Consider the following 19,845-nt stretch of genomic DNA (forward strand, 5'->3'; position numbering starts at 1 on the left):
CAACAGTTACATCCAACTTTTCTGACTTTTGTAAATCTACAACTCAGTACTTACCAAGTTACATTTTCCTTAGAATGTAACATTTGCAAGTGATATGAATTGAAGATGACAGTTTTACTCAACATCAGCATGAGTCATGAGCCAGTAAGCCTTGATAAACTGGGCATAATAAGACGGGGTGTGTAATAGCTGCCTTTCCCGATTCTTATGTATCTAGAGTAAAACACTGCTTTATTCTGCTTCAGTTCTTCTCCAGGAATCATCATTCAATTAACTTGAGACTGATGTGAAATATATCTTATTATAAAGTTCATCATATGAATGTTTTAGTTACCATCAAGTAATGCCTAATTCTAATAAAAATAACAATGCCCTGAAACCATGCCATTTTTCAAAAAGGTGTAGTTAGTTAAATCTCTTGTACAGAGCGGGTATGTCGTAGTGCAAGATCAAAAAGGTGACATGCTTATTGTTACTATATATTTTGATAGATAAGAATGTGAGTTTGATAAAAAACAAAGTAAAAACAAGTGTATTTTATGATAAAGGCATCAGAAAAAATGTGCAATAAAGTGACAAGTTACAAAACCTAAGTTTATGACAGTTTACTCATTTACCTTCTAAAAAATGATTAATTTCTAAAAATCAATACCATACTGGTTTCAGTTGTATAATTTGAACTTTAACTTATTATAAATCATCCTATTCTCATACAAAGTATCAGTTTTCTATTCATTGAAAGTAAAAATCTCTATAAACAGTGGTGAAAGGACAGAACAAATATCTTAATTTAAATATTTATAGCAGGCTTAAGTGTGTGTGTGTATATATATATTTGTGGGGTTAAGATTTAACTGATAATGTGTATGTTTCAGCAAACCTTTGTAGGGGTGTTATATTTTATTTTTCATTCATGTACAAAAAATATTAACAGCCCGGTCAGGCGTGGCTCAGCAGTTGAGCATCAACCTAGGATCCAGACGATCGGGGTTCGATTCCCGGTCAGGGCACATGCCCGGGTTGTGGGCTAGGCAGCCGATTAATGACTCATCATTGATGTTTCTATCTCTCTCTCTCCCTCTTCTTTCCTCTCTCTGAAATCAATAAAGATATATTTTTAAAAAAAAATTAACAAAGAAAGTAATCATATATAACAAACAAAAATCAATTTAACTTTAAAAATATGGTGTCATTTATATCATATGCATATTTATAAAATCAGTATTCATTTAATATTTTGCACGGGAAAAATATTTCTCTAATTAAAACACAGCAAAAGTTAAGATATTTTAAAAATATTTGACTGCATGATTTAAATAGCCTTTAATAATTCCACAACAAATAAAACAAAAACTTGAGTTTTGAAAATTAAGTAAATTAAAATAGCTGCCAGTTAAGTTTTACCACAGAAAATAATACAGTCAGAAGTAGTAGTTCTGAGTGTTGTATAATTGCTATTATATTTCTAAGATAAATCTAGTAGATATTTAAACATCTATCTAAAAATGTGAACCTTTACAGAATATATTAAAATGAGAATGGGGGGGAGGGCAATGTCCGTGAAAGAATTGTCTTTTGATCATTCTTATGTTAAGAAAAAATTAATTAATTACTAAGCAGTTATTCTTGCTTCTCCCACTTTTTTCTCTGTTTGTGCTTGTTTATTGTCTTTTCAAAAATTAAATAATGAATACAAATTATTCAATTTTATAACAGAATCTAAAAGCGGTTTCTATGTCAAATGAAATTAAGATTATTAAAGGCATTATTTAACGACATTTTGAGGTGTAGCAAACTAGAACAATGCCTTTTGTGATTATCTTTGATAAAAGTAGTAGCATTGTTATTAAATATGAACAAAGAAAGAAGAAAATGCTGCAGATAAAATTTGATGAACATATTTTATGATCTCCACTAATAATGTAGTATTATTTCAATCATCCAGCAGAGGACTGCATGTGTCATGGAGGTTGCCATACAAAGTGAGCAGGTGGAGAGGTTGGAATGTGACCTGGTAAGGTAAAAACAGCAATAGCTCAAATACTGGGCTTCGCAGTGATTGAAAAGGCATGTGCAGTGACCTATTTTACTTGCAAGTTTATTATATTGAAAAGTGGCAGCAAGAAAGTAATCAAGTTCAACTGTTACAAATATTCAAGTTCTTTACTTACCTCAACTGGATTGGCATTAAAGGTGAGGCTGCCTTCATCCAGCTGCATATATAATTTTCTAAAAGAAAATCCTATAGGTGGGTTCTTATTGTATATGGAACAGTGACCCCAAGTGGATTTACACAACCTATAAAAGATAAAAAAAAATTACCATATTTAATTTCCCAAGTTAAATATATATAAACATGATAAAACAGTAACATGAAATGATATAAAATTAGATTTTATAGCTCTTAAGTTTAAAATGTTTAATTTTATACTTTTAAAATTTGCTTACTATAGTATGATAGACAAATGCCTTCAATTTAGAAATTTGATGGCACTTGATAAATGTGAGTTACAAAGAAAAATATTCATAAGTATTAACTGAAGCTAAATATAAACATAATAATAATGATAGCTAACATTTACCAAGTGCTTACTAAATGTCAGACACTAATTGAAGCATTGCAACAGTATTAACTTGTTTAATCTTTACAGCAATCCTACAATGTTGGTGTTACAGGTAAAGAAACATAGATATGATAAAAAAGTTGCCCAAGGTTGCACAGCAAATTTGCGTAGAGGCAGGACTTGAACCCAAGGAGTCTTATTCCAGAGCTTGCAATCTTATCCAAGAAGCTAAACAGAGTTAAGTGAAATATGTGCTCTATTGTGACACAAAACTGAATTGGGCTGGGGGGAAGATTGCTGAGCAGGGGGACAACTTTGTTTTTCTGAACTATATATATTAACATGCAAACTACACATTGAAATTGTTTGTACTGCTATAACTTCAATATGTACATCAAAAGCTGTGACATTAAGCATAGCTGTTTTTAAGATAATGCTTCAGAACACTGGCTCTTTACTATCACAGTGATAAATGATTGTTTAAAAATTCAATAAAACCCAAAATGCTAACAGCTCATATTTCAAAACACACTGTTTCTGCAGATTGGGATGGTTGTTTCCAACTCTGTACAGAGAGCCATTAGCTACTGGTTATTATTTGAAAGCTAAAGTTTTATCTTATTACAATGTCAGAAATCCTGGCTATATACCACAGATCATAAAATATAAACACATTACTCCAGAGACATGGAGAATGATGAAATTATATTTTGATGTACTTTTTAACAACTGTCTCAAAATGATCTGATTTTTGTGTGTTCCAAAACGCCACTTGTTTACAATATACAGATGATGTATTATAGAACTGTCGACCTGAAACCTATATAATTTTATTAACCAATGTCGCCCCAATAAATTCAATAAAAAAATCATCATCATCAACAATGAAATCTACTTGTAGAGATAAACATTAAGGAAGTTTCACTTTCTAATATTCATTATTGATTTTTGGCTCAAACTTCCTTCTTTTCACACACACACAATATACAGAAAAACAAGAAAAATTTACTGTCTCGGTCTATAACACCAAAAATTGTGAGGATAGTGGGTAAAATATCTAATTTAATATGAGAACATCTTTTTAATAGTTAATTTATATCCTTGCATTATTATTATAAAATAACTGATTTTATTTATTTTTTAATATATCTTTATTGATTTCAGAGAGAGGAAAGGAGAGGGAAAGAGAGAGCTAGAAACATCAATGATGAGAGAGTCATTGATCGGCTGTAGCCCGCAACCCAGGCATGTGCCCTGACCGGGAATCGAACCCTGATCGCCTGGATCCTAGGTCTACGCTTAACTGCTGAGCCATGCCTGCCCGGGCATAAAATAACTGATTTTAAAACAGTAAGTTTAGTAACTTGTTTAGAAAATTATCAATATTTTAGTAGCCTCTTTACTCTAGTCCCATAGCTTTTGAGTTTTATTATTAAGCAACACAACTTCCCAAATTAGTAAGTATTCAACACATCCAAAGTTAAAATAAAAACTAAGCCAGCTTTTAATTTAAAATAGAAGTTATTTATCACTAAGAAATAAAAATCCAAGTGTCATAAAAATAGGCATAATTATGTGGTAAACAAAAAGGAAGCATTTCTTTTAGAAATGAACACTCCAGATTTAAATCCTAAATGAAAACTACATTCTGGCTGAGTTCATTCAGATGAGCTGAGATATAAACTTTTTTTCAAAGATAAGAACATAAGTTTTCTGGAAATACTAAAATGTAGAAAAGAGATTATAAATAGAATGAGTCAGTTTTAAAGTATTTTCATTTCCTCTTATACTACTAAATCATTAAAAAAATTAATAACCATAATTTATTTTAAACATTACTAATTAATAGAATTTCCATAGTACCTTCACTATGATAAGACAATGAAAATGACAAGATGATATTGATGATTTATATCTATTTACAGGTTGAGAAATGAACTATATAATTAATACTGTAATTCTGTTGCCTCAGGAAGCATGAGTGAGGAATGACACTGTTGTAATACATTTTGACTAAAGATTGTCTACTTAGATAATTTATTAATTCTCTCAATTAGATTTTCATTTAGAAATTAAAGTCTCAAAAAGACTTTTTAAAGATATGTTTTCTATCATTATGAAGTCTCTTTTAAAAATAATGAGACTTAAATAAGATTTGGTAAAGAATGCTAGAAAACCAATGATTCTCCTATGTTTGGTTACATTTTCACAGCTCAAGTATATTTAATGATTAATGTAGTTTCCATACAGTAGATTTTATTCCACCAAACATTCTTAGATTTATATCTTAAATTTAAACTGGCATAATAACTGCTAAAATTTCTATAATCTACATTCAGTTCAGTAAGTAGATGATTTTTTTGCTTTCTAATATTTGCCTACTTCATAGATTACATAGTAGTTAGGAAGAAATTAAAAACAGATGAAATATTCACCAGTTAAAGTTTATGCTAACAAGCACCGCTGATAAAAAGAAACATATAAATGAGTAAACAAACATACACATACTCCATCTGTAACCAATAAAAACAATAAGATTTGAAGAATATTTATTGATTTTTAAGTATGCCTATTCTACACCAGGGGTATGAACACTAAGTTTTGGATTATAAATTCTCATTTAACAACTTGTATTCTTAGAATAAACTGATGCATCTTGATTGGTAGCCTCTTGTCTAACTGTAACTCATTATTTTCTTTCATGCTGTCCTTCTTTTCCTAATGTCAAATTTGACTGTGATGATAACTTTATCTTTGTATTTCCAGGTTTTAATAAAGAGCAATTCAAATACAAGCCCCGGTTGAAAGAAATACTGCATAATACATATATAACTAGTATAAAAAGAACAGTTAAGATGATTGTTTAGAGATATCTGAGTTGAGCTTACCCTTGCCACAGAAGTTCATCATTAGCGAGGTCCTGCCAAACACATGAAGCTAAGCAGAGGTCAGTTGCATTCAGGTAGGACAAGATGGTAAAGCTTAGCTCAGGAGGCAACATTTCCAAATTAATGAATCCTTCCTGTTCCTTAGATTTCCTTGCCTTCAAGAGATGATATATATCAATGCCTCCTTGGACTTGTTTACGATGACTGGCGTTAGAAAGGCTGCTGGCAGCCATCCTCCTGGTCTGGTCTCTGCTGAGGTAGCCTTGTTCGCTGTAGCCTTCCTGCTGTAGCTGCTGGTTTCTGGCCACTCTCCACAGCCCCTGACCCATCTGCAAGCCTGGGAGAAAGCCAAAATGTAAAAAGCTTACACTAAAAAGGAACCTGCCTTTCCCAGTGGTACGACAACTCTCACATGAAGCCTTAATTTATCAGAATTAACATTCCTCATTAAAGCATTTTAAGGAGTAATATATTACAAAGAAGAGCTGGTACATCATACGTAGAAAACTTGGACAGAGAAAGTTCCAGAAATATTTGGTTTGATTATCACCTTTATCCCAGTTTGCTAACTACTCTTAAAGTCCACAGGTGACATAATAATTTTTCACATGGTGAGATTTAAAAGTTACTGGTATCCTAAAGACTCTTACAAATTACAATTATGTGGACTTATGGGCCAGTATTAAACAGAGCTCTGATCAGAGCACAGGACTTGAGTTAAAAGGCCTCTAGACCCTGCTTTTTATCACAACTCAGGCTAAGCTAAGCTAGCCCCTTTTAACCAAACTCCCAGATGCATAACAGCTGTGAAACAGGCTTTTAGTTTAATTCTTGCCAGTCTACATTTATGTTGTAGACTGTAATAAAATGTAACATAGGCCCTGAAGTCTAATTCAGAAACCTTATAAATTAGACACCTAGAGCTCCATGATAAGTAGCTTAATAATGACTGTTTTAGTTTTGTTGTTGCTTTACATAAAAATCATAATTTAGACTAATTTTCCAGTTCTTCTCCGTATAGCCCTATGGATTCCTCAGAGATAACTGGGAAAAGACAGAAGAGAGTATGCCCAGTCTCCCCCACTGCCACCCAAATGACCTCCAACAAGAGCAGTTCCACACTTATCGGTTATAAATACTGGACTTCATTGTATACAAATGTATAGAAAACTAATGGCCTAGACTTTCTATTTGATCTTAGCTTTAAAATAAGTAAATTCCTAAGCAAATAAATTCATTGAGAAAAACGAAATCAGGAAGAGCCATTAACTAATATAAATGATTACTTTCATGATCTCTTTTCCAAAAAAAAATTCTTGTTTTATAAACCCAGGTTGACTGTGCGTGTATTTCAAAAGTTTGGGGAAAACTGATTTTTGTATAAAATCATTAAACTAAATTTCATAGCATAACCTGATCTTAAAATACGGTTTTGTTTTAATTAGCTATCTATAGTAACGACTAGCAAAACAAAACCAAGAAACAAAATGTGAGGGTGACCAGAAATTTTGAAAATTGTTAGGAACAATTTGAAAACTGAGTAGAAATTCAAAGGATATCAAAGATTTTTTTCCCCAAAGGCATGATCCACGTGTATATTTACTGAGTTACCAGCTATTGTATGGATTACAGCTACTATAATAGGTCACTTGTTGATGAAAACAAAGAGTCCGAGATAATTTTTCACTCTTCCTCCTTATGGTGAATTGCTCAGACTTACAGGACCTTAAGCTATAAAGGGATGGGGGATACAAAGAAAAGGAATACAATGATTTTTAAGTGTGGGAAAATTTGTTTTTTGCAGAGAAAAAAAGATAACCTTTCCTCCCGACAACACAAAGCACAATAATGTAGTAGTTTCTCTATTAGTGGTTAAGCTATAATAATTGAATTCTTATTTTTATTATAGAATTTTAAGATAATAAAAAGACAAGCCACAGACAGGGAGAAAATCTTTGCAAAACACTTATTTGATAAACGACTGGTATTCAAAATATACAATGAACTCTTAAAACTCAACACTAAAAAAACAAATTACCCACTTAAAAACGAGCAAAAAATCTCAAGGGATGGCACCAAAAAAGATATACAGATAGCAAGTATGCATATGAAAAGATGCTCAAGATCACATGTTATTAGGCAATCACAAATCAGAACAACAATAAGATAGCTCCTACTATACATCTACTAGAATGATTAAAATCCAAAACACTGACAAGACCAAATGATGGCAAGGATGTGAGAATGCAAAATGGCACAGTCACTTTGGAAGACAGTGGGTTATTTCTTTGAAAACTAAACCTGCTTTTACTATATAATTCAGCATTCATGCTCCTCGGTATTTGTTTACCCAAATAAGCTGAAAACTCATGTCCACACAAAAACCTGCACATGAATATTTATAGCAGCTTTAGTCATAATTACCAAAACTTGTAAGCAACCAAGATGTCCTGCAGTAGGTGAATGGATATAAACTGTGGTACATCCAAGCAATGCAAAATTTTTTACAAAAAAGAAATGGGCTATCAAGCCATAAAAAGACACGCATGAAACTTAAATGCATATTACTCAATGAAAGAAACTCATCTGAAAAGGTTATCTAATGTGACTTTAATTATATGACATCCTGGAAAAGACAAAACAACAGAGAATGAAATAATTAACACAGAAAAAATACAGAATATCAACAAAAATTTGCAAGGAATTTTAAGTTTGCTTAATATTTAAATATGTCATATTATAACATATGTACAATTTAATTTTAATACATATTTAACATTTTGAGACTCACAATTATAAATAAGGGTATTTTATTTTCATCCTGGCTATTTCTGTGTTTATCTTAGCAAGAAAATATCTGAAAACATCATTGAATGCTAAGCATCTAGCCTGTCATGTTAGATACTTAAACTTATCTTTCTCTTTGCTTTAGCACAACTAAAGGTAAAAAAATCAAACACGGTGACTATGGTATTTGAAGTCTCAAGATTGAAGGCATTTAGTATCAATTTCTGTGTATTTCCCCCACAGCATCTTTCTGGTGGCATATGGTGAAGCAGCTGTTGCTACTCTCAGGGACGTTGCTAGGGAACACAGATTCAGGGTGATTTCCCTAGGCTCTGGACTTTAATGGGGATCACTAAATTTGAGCACTGAATGTGATTCAGAAAGCATCCGGCAGGTAGAAAGAGGTAAAGCCAGCAGCTGGTTCTTAAATAAAAAAACTTGATGGGGAGAGTAGAAGTTTTAGGCTCATGTACACATAATTCAGACAAAGAAAACTGTATTTTCTATTCTCCTACTGTTAAATAATACTGCAAATTGTCCTTTTGGGACTCCTTTTTTTTTTTTAAAGCAGTTGTTGAAACTGGGCAAGAACACAGTACAATAAACCACTTGACAAAGATTAATATAATAACTTTGTCCGTTGGAGAAAGGAAAGGGTGTTTATAGCATTCCATCCCCACTCCCAATCTTCCTTTGAGTAACAGTGATGTGGAATGTGGGTGGAACTGTCAGAAAAATGATAAAACTCTCAAAAGGACATGATATCCAATGCAGACGTTGTGAAGCAAGTCATGGAGGGAGCAGTGTTGCGGACTCTGGAGTTGAAAAGAGGAGTTTAAATAACCACTCCACCGGTTATTACTTACAGAACCATGGGGGATTCACTTGACTGTTCTAAGCTTTAGTTTCTTCATATGCAATGTGGAAAACAATAATACTTAGAGCCTAAAAGGCTGCTATATTAAATGAGATAATGCGTATAAAGTTTCATTCCACAGCTAATAACTACTAAGATGTTATCTATTAATTTGTTTTGACAAAATAATATTTTCACAAAGTAAAAATGATGAGCACTTTGGTAAAATATATTTAATAATACTTCAACTGTCCTGATGTTCTGCCCACCAAATAAACTCATTTGTTCATGTTGGTACTTGCACAGCATGGTAAGGCTTATATACATATTTCTTAGTCTCCTATCTGATATTTCAGCCATGGTTATTTTTCCCCTCATAAATGCAATTATTTTATATCAATGACCAAATTTTTAAAAAAAACACCTAGAAAACAAAAATCCTGCCTTATGTTTCACAAAAATTTTTTAAACTTCAGCATGCCTTACGATAGTCTCAATAGAAATAGCATAAAGCAGGTCCTTATGTTATCATTAGTAAGCTTCAACATTTGGTGCAAAAAGAGATATAAAATATAATACAGTTTCATGCTGAGTTCTTGCATGATTTCAAACTCTTAAAATTTGTCATTTGTGCCAATTATTTGGTCAAAAAAATTAAGTTGCATAGTGGAATCACTGACTAGGCAGAGTTTCAAACTGAATAAAAGTTAAACACAAAAGGAAGTTTTTGTATTTGTAATAAATACTTTTGTTATAAATATGGATTTTGTGATGAAATCACTGCTGATTATTTGTTCACTCAAAACAAATTGAGGAAAATATTTGGTATTTATTTCTTGGAAACAATACTTTTATAAGAACATTATTAGTCTGTTTCATGTACAAATAAAAAAAAGTCAATTTGTATAGTTCTATAAAACCACTGCTAACACTGAATTAGCAAACACTGAATCATTGCTCCTAGCAGAAATACAGGGTTCAGTTCCTGCGAGCCTCTGAACACAACATTTTTGCCAGCTGATCAATACATAGTCTTGTATTATGTGTTTCTGTTGATTCATTAACATAGAACTCACCAATCCTGAAAGAAGCTTATTTACCAGGTATTTTCTCTGTAAAGCACCATCACAGCCTTCTTAAACTTAGGAACACTAGAAAGCTCTTCAGCATTACACTTGGGGGCCATTTTAAATCACAAAATCATCAACAACAGCACAAGTGTGAAAAATGTGGCACTAAATCGACCACGGAAAAGACTTGTTTACAACATGAGAACTAAAACAAGAAGGCAGAGTGTTGCCTTATTCAAACTTAGCTGGGAATGTGCGCCTCCACAGCTTCGAATGTTTTACAGCTCTGCAAATGTCCAAGAATGACTGGAAAAGTGCCATGAGAATTGATTTGGGGATAAAAATATTTACTGAGTAGGTAACTTCACTAATACAAAATCTACAAATAATGAGAACTGCAAATTAATACTATTCAAGATGTCCTATGCATTTTCTTCCAAATTTGAATTTATTTTGTTTAAAGTTTATCATGTTCAGAGGATCAATAAAATTCTAAGGAGCTTCAAAATGAAACCAAAGGTATTTTCTCTTCGTCTCCAAATGTGGAAATAGTACTTCGTTATTTATTATCTGACAGAAATAAGCAAAAATTTCATAGTTACTTAGGATACAGAGGAGAAATTATGCTAACAAAAAATTCTCTAGAAGATATCAAAATTGAAATTCTTCTTTTCAGAGAATGAAAAAATTATGGGGGGGGAAAAATCAAGGCAATTAGGACACTTACATTTTCTTATTTTTCAGACTGGTAAAAAAATGGATACTTATAAACAAAGATATAGATACTCTTTAGTTAAGTTTAAATTCTTTACAAAGAATGACTAAGGCAAATATAATAAAACTTGGAACTCCTTTTGAAATTGCATGACATAGCAAATGAAGCAATGGCCAAAAGGAAAATGAGTATGATTTAGGAATTTATATTTTCCTGGAATTGTGCAAACATGGCTATCAATTTAACTAATTTTGAGTTTTTAAATACAGTAGTAAACAATGCTCCCTCTGTCTCAGAGCTATTTTATATTGCTTTGTTTAAGGGTCAAATATCCGTGTTCAATTCTGCACTGCTCACAAATGCACTCCTTGAATGTGGTAGTGGATAGGAGACTCAAAAGCCTGGCACTAATGGCTTCTGAACAGGGATTGGTAACCAAATTAAGTGACTTTGAATTCTCAGTGGTATTATGGATAAATGTGTCACATCAGCTAAAAGATAGAGGGCTATTTTATTTTCATCTTATGTATATAAATTTCACACTTTGGTGTTCGTTATCATATCTTACGCTTCATATCTAACTTTCTATTTCTAAATTCCTATGCTGCTGTGGTCTGGTAGCTAGGATGACATAATGGAAATTAACATGATTTTAGAAAGATTCCAGCATTTTTCAAAAATAAAGTCTTTGGAAAATATTTACCATGAAGCTTCTTGCTTAGCTAAAGATCATTTATGAAGCAAACAGCCACTATTACCCCTAAAGGATCTGTTGTACCACTACCTGTCAACATTTTAGGCATGTTACATGTAGGGTTATTATGCATCATTAGTGCTTTTCCTTCCAAAACAGCTCTTTTGGTATTACAAAGCTTAATTTTAATATCTGAGCTTTAAAATTACTTCAATTCATTCATAATATTAGGAATAGGCTTTAAACCAGAACTAAGATAAATATAAATGGTAGGGTACCATCTCATTAACATGATTTATGACATAAGACAGAGATTTTCAACCAGTGTGCCATGGCACACTGGTGTACTGCAAGAAGCATACCGGTGTGCCATAAGAATTTTTAAAACATTCAATACCTGACTATTCAGTCTGGGGCACTGATCTCTTTTCCCTTAGACTGTCAAATTAAAAATGACAACAGCCAACACAATGGCCATCCAGTGTTAATGAATCAAAATTATACCTATTTTTTTGTCAGATCAGCAAAAAATATAACATTTTTTGGTGTGCCGCAGAATTTTAGTAATTAGTTGTATGTGCCATGAGATGAAAAAGGTTGAAAATCACTGACATAATGTATCAACATAATGGACAGTAGATAGAAAAAAGAATGTTCTAACTCACTTTTGAAAAAAATCTTTTATGATCAACTTTTTCTTTTTGTTTAACATATAAGATTGAGCACATATATTTATCACCTTTCTCTTCTATTAAAATGAGAGAAAAGGAATAAAAAATGTAGAAGCTAAACTATAAGAAAAGGGAAAACACGATGATCAGTGGACATGAGAATTCAACAGATTTCTGTAACATAAAAGTGGAAGGCGGAGTGGTTACTAATGAACCCATGAAGAGGAAGGAGGAGAAAAGTCTGGAACAGTGCAGAGAGAAGCACACTACAGAACCCTCAAGAGGCTTTTAGGGCGCCAAAACAGTATAAAACATGGGAGCAATTCAGAGCAAAATGAGGAATAAAAGCAGGATTAACGTCTCTGGGTCACTGTTTCCTTACTTACACAGTAATGAAAAACCCCCCTTTACAATTTTTGTGAGAATTAAATGTGTGTGTATGGAACAAAAGGCCACAATCTATCCACCAACACACATACCTCATGTGTCTACAATGCTTAGGCATCTACTTCAACCTCTTTCCTTATCTAGGTAAAATGAAGATGTGTTCTCACGAAAGAAATTGAATGACCCTAGAGAAAGGACTTCCCTCCTCTCCTACTACGATTTACAAGTGGCCCAGCTTAATGGCTATTGGACCAGAGCAAGGGAACCCTATACAGATGCATACATCTATATATCAACTTTTTATTGCCTCAAAGATCAAATGTGCGATCATTGAAGTGTGCCTGAAATACACAACAATCATCTGGTTTATTTTTCCTGATTTCACCCAGTGACTCTTCAATAAAAGTTAAATAGACATAGTTATAAAATCATACATTCTACATATGACATTTTGAGGGCTTGCCTAAAGTAGGAACCTACTGAAGCTCTGCTATATATGAAAATGGTGGAAAGGTACATCTTTCTCCCAACTTTCCCCTTCCCAGTACACTTGGGACTCCTTTAAGGGCTACCAAGAAACTGTTTCTTAAATATGGATTATGAACGTCCAGTGAACTAAAAGAAAATCAAAACAAAACAAAAGCAATGGCACAATGTCAAAAGAGACATTAGGAGCTAACATAAAGAAACTCCTATTGGCCAAACCTGGGACAATTTGGGCATCAAAATAAAAATAAGGACAATATTGGATTATAATCCATCACATAAAAAAGAATCCATGATTCTACACTGATGATCAATAAATACAAATATAAATGAAAAAGAAAAGCTCTCCCTTACAGTAATATGCCAACAAATAAAGATAGAATAAATTCAGAAAAAAAATCATTTTACAACCATCTCAGAAAAAATAATTCAGGCAAGAATTATCAGTGGATGCTGAATCTGGAGTTTGATAAAGAATGAAATGTTTACAGAGTCTCAAAGTTATCTCCCCACATATTACTCATTAATTACAAAAAGAAATTAGGAAATCAGACTGTATTTAGCAAAATGATCAAAACTAACATTTACATTAAGAGACAAATGGAAATCATGTGCCCCTGGACATGATACCCTGAGAAGGACACAACATGAATTATATGGTATTCCAGGCAAAAAATGTATAAGCTGAATCTAATCATAAGAACATCAGAGAAACCCAAATGAAGTCTGTAAAATGACAAATTTTTTTCTTCAACAATGTCAATGCTGGAAAGCCAAAGAAAGGCTGAGGAACAGTTCCAGATTAAAGGAGACTAAAAAACATGACATCTAAGTGCAATATGTGGGCTGGATCTTGTATTGAAAAAAAAAAAATTGCTATAAAGGACATTATGGGGATAATCGAAAAACTAGATATATGGGCTAAAGACTGGATAAAAATACTGCATCAATGTTAAATATCCTGAATTTGACAACTGTACAGTGGCTATGGTTCAGAAAAACAGTAACACCTACCTCCATGTAGAGAAAATGATAAAGCAATGTTGCAAAGTCATTTTAATTGGCGAATCTTAGTAAAAGGTATACATTAGTTATTTTTATTAAACTTATAAACTTTCTATACACAGATATCTACTGGTTGTGGAATTCAGGCATATGATTTTGAAAAAACTCTTGAGTTTGATGTGCACTCAGTTTAGGAATTACTGCCCTAGGGCTTTGTGTCATACAGACTGAAAACCATTAACTAAGGAGATAAATGCTCAGCATGCTGGCCTAAGAGTGGTAGGAATCTTCCGTCAAGGAAAACATCAAAATAGTCAATAAGAATTATTTTTGCCATTTTTGATAGAAATTTTCATTACAGAAGATGGAGAAAAACTTTTAAAGAGAGGTGGAAAACACTCCTTTAACTTTTTTTGTGCGTGGTGATTTAAGACTTGGAATTCTGGGCTGTGTACCCTCCTTTTGTACATAATATTTATTTACATATCCAATAATATAAATATTAAACTATTGTTTTTGTACTTTAAACCACCATTTATTTTTTACTCTGTGCCAAGAACTCTGTGAAAGTTTATGTGTATATAATCCCATCTTAACCTCCTAGCAACCCTAAGAGGTAAATATTATAAGTCTAATTTGTAGCTGAGGAAATAGTGACCCAGAGGAGTTAAGTAACTTGGCCTGAGATCTGATAGATGGGAAACGGAAGACTTAGGATTCAAACTCAGGTCTGAGTCCACAGCTTTTATTCTTAACCACCAAACCACACGCCCAGAGTTGTTAGAGCCTACAGATGGCAAAGGCAATCTACCGTCTGATCTGTTTCTTCATCATTGTGTGGCATCTTTCACCTCTGTCACTGCTTATTACCTCCATTCTGTGCTGTTCCCAGCTGTGCTTCTTTCAGGCTACTGTTCTTGAGGAAAGCACATAGGCTTTGATGTGAAAAGAAAGTCTGGTTCAAACTCCAACACAGAATCTGATGAGCCTGTAGTCTGTGGTCCTCATCTGCCTCATTGGTAAAATAATGGATAACTTATCCAATGGAACTTAGAGAACCTAGCCCAGAGCAGGTAGTTTACAGGAAGAGGTAGTTTTGTAGTCACCCTTCAAGCTCTTTTAAATAACTCCTATTTTGGTTCTTCCATTTCAGAGTACACCTGATTATTTCAGGTTTAATTACCTGAGTAGTCACAATCTTGGTTCTAAATTTCATTAATTTAGGATCTGTGAAATTTGGAGAGATTCCATTTACCTTTGCTAGGAGAAGGAAATAACCCTAGTTAACATATAAAATAAGTAGAAGGTAACTTTGCTTAGATTTATACACTATATATAAAAACAGAGTTTAGTAAATAAGGTCAGTGATAACAGAGATACCTTTTTGGTGTTAAGTATTACCATAGTGTTTAATCACTATTGATATGCTAATGTCTGACAGAAATAGGTACAAGTTTTCTTGACACTGTTACTCTGAAGGGTGAACTTAAAATTGGAGCTCCAATTATGCCATATGGTATGTGACTGTAAATACTTCAAACAAGGTTCCTGAGCTTCTATTTCCTATAAAATAGGGGAATTCACTCCTATCTATTTTATAGGGTTGCTAATGAGCCTTAACTAACATAACATATATAAAAGCCTCTTTTAATTGGTAAAGCAGTATGTAGGTCCTGCCTCACTTTCTTTTTTTCTAATGCAAACATCTGAGAAACATACTTTTTTTGACATCATTTTCAATGTAGTTTTCTCTCTCTTTTTTTTTTTTTAAAGAAAAGTTTTAATCTAAAGGAATTTGTTGCAAACAGCATAAAGCAACTTCCACCTAAAAGGCAGTATAAATTAGATTAATTACAAACAACTATATCAGTTGGTTTTTAAGAACAATAATACTTTTCTATTTACTCCCTGTAGATGGCTGCATTTCTAAAAGGGATGGTGTTTTGGATTGACTGTATTTTGTAATGTTTCGTCTTTTTTCAAAAGGGTAGAGTATTTCTACAAAAGAATAAGGTAGAAATTACTTTATTAACAGCTGTTGGTGTATCCAATATAAAGCTTGTATTTAAAATATTAAGCAATTTTAGTCAAAACATGGCCTTGTAACAGTTAAACAGCAAATAAAGCACTATTCTATAAGAAAGGGTAACTGTACTAAGGCTTTTAGTAACTCCATGACACTAAGTATTCAAACAGCACATGCTATGGAGACAACTATAAGTAATAAAGAATGGTTTATACATTATGCAGGTAGAAAATGCACAGTGGAAAATGGGGAGACTCTAAAGGAGGCTGGAGGTATCAAAAAGGCATTCTGTTTTAAATATTTTTGTTTAAAGCTAACCGATTCCATAAGTCTCTTCTTGAGCAAACAAGGTTAAATCATTGGTTTGCAACGATTGACATAAAAATTTCATTTAAATCCTCATTATAAATGGTTAGTTTTCTTCAATATTTCTTAAGTGTCTACATAGTGGAATTTATAAATAAGAAATTTCCTATCTCAGAGACAGAGATCTAAAATGTATACCAAAAAGAGTTATCTCTCAAATGCAGTTTCTATTAAGATTTTAAAGTGAGGGATATCCACTTATTTGTATCTTTGAAAATACTCATTTTTTTCCCTAGTAAAAAGTAGTAACAACTATATTTTTATTTTAGGTTTTAAAAATATTTAAGTGATATCATGTGATGTTACTTAATGGCATAGGAACATAGGAGATTCTGTGAGAAAATATTTTCTATGAGACATTTAGAATGAATTTGTCAGCCCAACCTTTATTTCTCTACTTCCAAAAGAGCAGACCACCAAAGTAGTTTAGAAGAGTCTGAGTAGAGAATTAAAAAAAAAAAAAAGGAAAGGAAAGAAAAAAAACCTGATAACCAATCACACCTCTAAAATTGAAAAGCAACAACTGTAGAGAAATGAAGGAAGGGTACGTCGACAAGGAGGTCTTTCTAAGGAGAAAAGGGAAATAGCTAAGTACTAAGAGGTCACAGGGTACATTAAACACATAAAAAAACCCCACTCATTAAATTTAAAGATCTGGTCCTGCAAGAGCAGTTTTTGTTCCTAAAAGGCATACCAGTTGTACTTTTTTTAATTCACAAAGATTTACAATATTACTTTGTTTTCTGGAGGTTTTTTCCTGTTCTTTAATTTGACTCTATAATGAGTGTTACCAAATGGCATCTAAACAAATGTAAAAATTAAGATGTGTCAGTTAAATGTAACCAAAAAGCTGAGAATTGTGTGCTTATTTAATTTCTTCAGGTTCTTTTGCAAAAAATGTTCCACTGTCTGTTTTAACTTTTAAATAAAACAAATTTATCATACTTCTCGCCAGCATTATTTTTAATTACACTGGTTCTTACTTAATGTCACTATTTACCAAACCCAATTATAATCAGCAGCTGCATATCCCAACCCTCGTCCTCCGGACATACCACACTCCATGCCCACCAACCACAGTGGCCATTCGTATGAGAGTTGTGGAATTAAAGACAAAACAAATGCTGTTAATTCTCACTGAATTACCTTTATACAAACCAATGTATTAAAATAAAATGAATATTGAGGGAAGCCCAAAATAGGATGAAAATCAGAAATGAGATGAAAAAACATCTAATAATGAAGAGTCTTACACAAAACATGGATTTGATTCAGGCTCCTTCTTTAACTAGTTGTGAGTATTGGGCAAGTCACTTAAGTTTCAAAGTCTCAGTTTCCTCGCCTTTAATATGGGGTTTTGAACTTGATGATCCCTAAGGTCTCTTTTGGCTATAAAATTCTATGATTCTATAAAAATAAAATGAGAAAAAATTCTTTTAAAAGGTAAAATGAAGAGGTGATGGAGACAGATGTGTGCTCGTGTGTATTTAGCATTTGTCCTTTCCATCTCTCTTTTCCACATTCATGACTTCTACAACTCACTACTCAGTATGAGCAGATAGGGGTTCTCCAAGCATGACTCGCTTGCTAAAATCTTGCTCCTTCTTTCAACCAGCTTATGAAACCCTATACAATCTATTCTTGAAGAATATACAAACTGCTGATCACAGAGCTAAACTGCCTAAACCTGCTGCCTGAATTTGAAACCACAAATCTCTCTTCTCATCTCTATATCACAAAAGTACTTGCCCCCCAAATATGATGTAAACTTATTCAAGTCAGGACATTTTAGTCTTAGTGTAGAATCTATGTCAATAAATTTGTCAGAATAACAAAATAATGAGAAAAAATAAAGAAATGGAGAACATAAATTTTTAGAAGTAGATGCATGACATTAAAGTTGTTTTACAACTTTAAGCAAAGTAGTTCAATGAAAAAGCATCATGAGTCAGATGTATATTTCACAGACTTTCAATATTAATTATTTTGATGCATTATCACAGGCCAGTCAAGGGATTAGCCTGTTTCCAAATTTGAATCAAGATGTAGAAAATAAACAGATAGCTGTACATAGCAGTTGGTTAATTAGTGAACTATACAATCATAAATTTGAATGACTAATTTCAATGTACTATGATCAAAAAAGAGGTCATTCTCTTGGTAATTCAGTATTTTAGTCTACACAAAGCAAAACAAACACACAACACATTCCCTATTAAACTGATCATATATAATAAATTACAATTCATGTTTTAGCTTATATAGAAGTTATTACCATAAGATATTTTGTGGGTAAAAGTATTTCAACTGTGTTACTTTCATAAGCATCTGTTTAAAATTTTGCGGCTATCTAAGGGCCCCCAACTACTATAAATGAAGTATGTTAACCTGATAGGGAGCCCCAATTTAAAAGCTAAGTTTACAATCTGAGAATTGACACTATCAGGCTGGTATTAAGCCCCTGAGGGATAAAAGATAAACTTGAATAATACTTTACTAACAGATAAGGATTTACAACATCTTTCAAACTTGGAAGAAGCATAGACAATTTTACAGTGGGTCACAGCCAAAATAGTGTCACAAAAAATCCTGAAGCCTGCACCTTTAATTTCTGATGAACTTACATGGTTCACTGACAAAAGCTGTGCTGGTAATGTGTATCCAGGTAATGCTAGAAAAGGTGATACCTGCCACCTAATAATGCTTAAAAACAGACATACAAGACACATTTCCACTTGTAAGACACACATCTCCCATCCCTATTTGATTTCATATCACCATAAAGCCTGTCACTGACCCACATTCTTTCTACCAAAAGCCTCTCCTTTACCCTTTCCTAACTTCTTAACTCCTTAAAAGCTATCTTTGCTCATATTTGTTTTGATACAATTTCAACCATATAAAATGGCAATGGGTAAGGAATACACAGTCTCCAGCTGTGATATGCTCTGCTCATTTAGACCCTAAAAACAAGCATTCCTCTCATACACATCATCCCTCAGGCAGTTTCCCAAGCAAAATAATAAGCCTCTCTTCAGATAACTAGTGGGGGAAAAAGAGACCAAAAAAAAAAAAAACTTTCCCAAGAGGGATAAGGCTTATACAAGTTTGTTTATTTCTTTATGATCTGGCATTCCTCCTTGTCTGACTGCATTTCTCTTGATTGCATTTCTGCTCCGTTATTCCTACCTATTAACTCCTAAAAGTTATCAGCCAGGGTATCTGTGTAGGCAGCCTCTAACATGGCTCCAAAGATCCTTGCATTCTGGGATTTAAGCCCTTGTGTAATTCTCTCCATATAGATTTTGGGTTGGATTATTGACTCACTTC

At 32.9% G+C, this 19,845-nt stretch overlaps 1 protein-coding gene across 2 annotated transcripts in view; it reads right to left on the minus strand.

The window, feature by feature from the left end:
- FBXO8 (F-box protein 8) overlaps nucleotides 1–19,845 on the minus strand; it is a 39,181-nt gene that overhangs the window by 17,684 nt on the left and 1,652 nt on the right. Inside the window, exons 1-3 of one of the 2 annotated variants that reach the window (XM_081133897.1) lie at nucleotides 6,003–6,092; nucleotides 5,453–5,789; nucleotides 2,172–2,298 (exon numbers count right to left, since the gene is read on the minus strand). In XM_081133897.1, the coding sequence (XP_080990023.1) occupies nucleotides 2,172–2,298; nucleotides 5,453–5,781 (456 nt within the window). In that variant the 5' untranslated portion in view covers nucleotides 5,782–5,789; nucleotides 6,003–6,092. Of the gene's footprint in view, nucleotides 1–2,171; nucleotides 2,299–5,452; nucleotides 5,790–6,002; nucleotides 6,093–19,845 lie in introns of those variants that run through there. The other variant, XM_081133896.1, reaches the window with a different exon arrangement.

This window comes from Miniopterus schreibersii, assembly GCF_964146895.1.
Source record: "Miniopterus schreibersii genome assembly, chromosome: 4".
In the NCBI taxonomy this organism is placed as follows: Eukaryota; Metazoa; Chordata; class Mammalia; order Chiroptera; family Miniopteridae; genus Miniopterus; species Miniopterus schreibersii.